This window comes from Strix aluco, chromosome 26 (assembly GCF_031877795.1).
Source record: "Strix aluco isolate bStrAlu1 chromosome 26, bStrAlu1.hap1, whole genome shotgun sequence".
NCBI lineage: Eukaryota > Metazoa > Chordata > Aves > Strigiformes > Strigidae > Strix > Strix aluco.
Window position 1 is genome coordinate 4,633,339 of NC_133956.1, and position 4,273 is coordinate 4,637,611.

At 61.1% G+C, this 4,273-nt stretch overlaps 1 protein-coding gene across 1 annotated transcript; it reads left to right on the forward strand.

Moving 5' to 3' along the window:
- Nucleotides 1-943: 943 nt before the first annotated feature.
- Nucleotides 944-2,581, forward strand: GPR3 (G protein-coupled receptor 3). Its single transcript, XM_074850783.1, has one exon. The coding sequence runs from the start codon at nt 1,062-1,064 to the stop codon at nt 2,046-2,048; it is 987 nt and encodes a 328-aa protein (XP_074706884.1). The 5' UTR covers nt 944-1,061; the 3' UTR covers nt 2,049-2,581.
- Nucleotides 2,582-4,273: the final 1,692 nt, after the last annotated feature.

Below are 4,273 nucleotides of genomic sequence, written 5' to 3' on the forward strand. Positions count from 1 at the left end.
TGGGCTGCTCCATCCCCACCGTGATTACTATGCGGCGCGCGCCTCCGCGGGGCGCTGATTGGCTCCGGCGCGTATTGACGTCACGGCGGGGAGAACGGTGCTACGGGGGGGGGGGGGGGGGGGGGGGAGCGATGGTGAGTCACCCCCCCCCACCCTACACATACACACCCCACACACACACACCCCCCATCCCCCGCCCCCCCCCCCCCCCCCCCCCGACGGGGCTCGGTCACTATAACTCGGCGGCGCCCATGGCTGCGGGCCCCCAGCGCAGCCCGGGCCGAGCATCCCGGCAGGTGAGTGTCTGACACCGCGGGGGGGGGCGGGGGGGGGGACAGCGGCACCGGGAGGGGGACACGGACACCGGGGTGGGGGGTGAACCCGCTCGGGCAAAGCACAGCGCTGGGGGAAAAGGGGTGAGGGGCAGCCGGGCATCCCCCCCCCCCCACCCACCTCAGCTCCGGGGTTTGTGGCGCGGGAGGGGAAGACGCACACACACCCCCACCCCCAAGGCAAGGGGGGGATCCCCCTGGTTGGGGGGTGCATGGTGGGGCTGGGAGGGCGCCTCTCCCCGCCGGGGTGCTGGTCCCGGGGGAGCAGGGCCACCCCCATCACCTTCTGCTTGGGGAGCCCGTCAGTTTGGCCCTTGGAGGGTGGGGGCGTGGGGGGAGCCAGGGCCGGTCCCGCTCCCCGGTATTTACCCACCAAAATCATGCAGGGTGCCAACCCCAGCAGCTGAGGCAGGCAGGAGCAGGCTGAGCTGGGGTTCCCCCCCCCCCCCCCCCTTTATTCCCATATTTATTTTATTTATTTTTCTTTGCTTGCGGAAGAATTAAAACCAAACCACCTTATCCAGAAAAATCCCCTCGGAGCAAAGATCAAGCACCCCCTCAACACACCCCGCTCTGCCCCCGCTCCCAGAGACAACTTTTGGGGGGGGGAGGCAGGGCTGTCCCTGGCTGGGGGGCACAGGGACAGCTCGGGTGGGTGCCCGTTGCGGGCAGCGGGTGCTGAGGGGGGCTGCTCTTGCTTTCGGCTGCGGCAGGTCAGCCTCTGGCAGCATGATGGAGGAAGGGCCCCCCAACTCCAGCGAAGGCCAGCAGGGCTGGTTTGCGGCCAAGAATGGCAGCGGCGACTCCTTGGACCTGGAATCGGTGGTGCAACCCCTCGCCTTGAACCCGTGGGACGTCGTCCTCTGCATCTCCGGGACCATTATCTCCTGTGAGAACGCCGTGGTGGTGGTGGTCATCTTCTACGCCCCAGCTTTCCGGGCTCCTATGTTCCTCCTCATCGGCAGCTTGGCCACGGCCGACCTCCTGGCCGGTTTGGGGTTGGTCCTGCATTTTGCCTTTGTCTACTTCATCCCGTCGGAGGCGATCAGTTTGCTCACGGTGGGGCTCCTGGTCACCTCCTTCACGGCCAGCGTCAGCAGCTTGCTGACCATCACCATCGACCGCTACCTGTCCCTCTACAACGCCCTCACCTACTACTCGGAGAGGACGGTCACCAGGACTTACATCATGTTGATCCTCACCTGGGGAGCCTCCATCTGCTACGGGCTCCTGCCCATCATGGGCTGGAACTGCCTGAAGGAGCCCTCCGCCTGCAGCATCGTCAAGCCCCTGATGAAGAACCACCTCATCATCCTCTCCGTCTCCTTCTTCATGGTCTTTGCGGTGATGCTCCAGCTCTACGTGCAGATCTGTAAGATCATCTGCCGGCACGCCCACCAGATCGCCGTCCAGAGACATTTCCTGGCCAGTTCCCACTACGTCACCACCCGAAAAGGCATCGCCACCTTGGCCGTCATCCTGGGCACCTTCGCTTCGTGCTGGCTGCCCTTCGCCATTTACTGTCTCCTGGGGGATTACAGCTACCCGGCCCTCTACACCTACGTCACCCTCCTCCCCGCCACCTACAACTCCATGATCAACCCCGTCATTTACGCCTTCAGGAACCAGGAGATCCAGAAAGTGCTGTGGACCGTGTGCTGCGGGTGCTTCTCCGCCACCATGCCTTTCCGGTCCCGCTCCCCCAGTGACGTCTGACACGTCCTCCCCTCCCCAGACTCTCTGCACCTTTCACTTACCGATTGTAGTTGGGGGATTTTCTTTTTTTTCTTTTTTTTTCCTCTCCCCTTTTCATTGCCAGAGACACATCACAGGAGCTCTCGGAAACAAGCAGCTCTTCCCAGCCCCGTCCTTTTGGGTACAACCCCTTCTCTTCATCTATTTTTCCACTTTTTGAATTTACAGGAGAGAAAAACATATTTTTTATCCATAATATAATCTATATTTATGTGTCTGCACGAGAAAGAGAGGGGGGAGATCCTCGTATTTTCTTTAAAACTATTTATGATGCTTTATTTTTTTAAGGGAGGCTGATACCGGGAACATTCGCTCCCCTTTTGCTTTTTTTACAGCCTCGTTATTTACCTCAGATAGTTAAAATATATTTTGTACGTTTGGGGAAGGGGAGGGGAGACTCGTGTGCCGGAGGAGGAGGGACTCAAACCCACCCCCTTCTCCCAGCCGTCCATCCATTTATTTATTACTTTTTAATTATTATTTAATATGATTTTAATGCCGCCCTCCCGCCAGCCCAGCGCTGGGGCTTGCTGCCCTCTAGTGCTCGCTGCCTTCGGGCAGAGGGTGCTGCCAGAGGTTCTGTGCCCCCAAACCCAACAGCTTGGGGGTCCCCTGGGTGCTGCCCCCCCCTCACTATGGCACCCAGGGCTGTGTCGCCCCACCCCCCAACGCCTTTCTTTGCACAGGGACTGGATTTGCACATTTTTTGGGGGGGGAGATGGTTGCGAAGAGGGCCCTTGGGAAGGGGACCCCTCGGTGGGGTGCGGCAGAGCAGGGGTTGGGGCAGGGGGGGCTGCTTCTTGTTTACAACCGTGGAGGGGGGGAATAAAAGTAATTTGTGATACGAGGTGAGGCTGTTTGATGCTGGGGAGGGGATGGGTTGGGATGGTGCCTCCTGGGGCCGGGGGGGGAGCAGGTTGAGGTCACCCCGAGTCCAGGCAGGGCCTTCTCCCCGCTCCGTTTCCCTGCGCCCGGGTAAGAAATCCCAAGCGACAGCGCTGCCCCCACCCATCACATCCTGTTAGCAGGAGCCGGCCCCGGGGGGAGCAGCACCGAAGGCCCCGGCCATCCTCATCCTCATCCTCCCTGCACCCAGCAGGCAGAGGGGCTGCATCCAGCCTTGTGCTGTTATTGCTGCCTCCATTGCAGCAAGGTCACGGGCAAGCTGCCTGCACCCCAGTTCCTCTCCGGGGGAAGGTGGCACAGGGGGGGCTCAGGGCTCTGCCCAGGCCCCCCCGCACTGAGGTGCTCGTGCTGCAAGAGCCACCCCACAAATAGAGTCTGGGATGGCCACTGTTGCTGTTTGCATGCAGCGCTCGTCCCAGGGAAGGCAGGGTTAACGATGGCAAAAGCTAATTAGGGCAGCTCGTCCCCTCCGGTAGCAGGGCTCTGCGCCCCGAGAACCCCCCGTGCCCCTGCCCACCCCAGTCAGGGAGCAGCAGGTTTCTTACAGGCATTTGTGCATCCGCAGACACGCCGGGATGTGGCAGAGCCCAGGGCTGAAGAGCAGCCGGAGCCTGGCTGGGTGCTGCGGCGCGGGCGGTGCAGAATGCGTGCCGGCCCCCAAGGCTTGGCTTCACCTTGGGCTCGGGGACCTGGTGGCAGCCTGGAGGGTCGGTGCTGTTTATTGCAAAGGAAATAAAACATTTTCCTTCCACTTCTAGGCCGAGCTGAGCGCTGGAAAGGGGTTATGGCAGCAAGCGTCGAGGGGAGATGGGGCTGGGGAGAGGCTGAAGGACTCACAGAGTGACGTATCCTGCTCTCCAGGGGCTGGGCTCAGCGCTGGGGAGGGGGTTGGGGAATTTGGGGCTCCCCCTGTTAAGCCAGGGGGAAAGGAGCAAAGCTGGGGGGGTTGGAGACATCTGTCATGGCCCAGGGCTGAGCTCAGGTCCCTCCATCCCTCAGTCAGGGAATAATTCCTGAGCCCACCTCCCTCAGCAGTGAAAAATCCTGTAATTCCCAGCCCTGCTTTATTCAGGGGGAGTTTATACCTGGTTGTTCTTATGTCAACATCGTACAGCAGCTTAAATAGCTTTTCTCTCCCTTGTGTTTCCCCTGCTGATGTCTTCAGAGGGAGCAGCTACAGCCCCTTTGGTTCTCCATGGTGGGCAAGCCCAGTCGGTCCCTCCTGCTCCCTGGGGTCCCTGTCCCTTCCCCGGGGGGCAGGGTGACACGGTGGGGGTTGT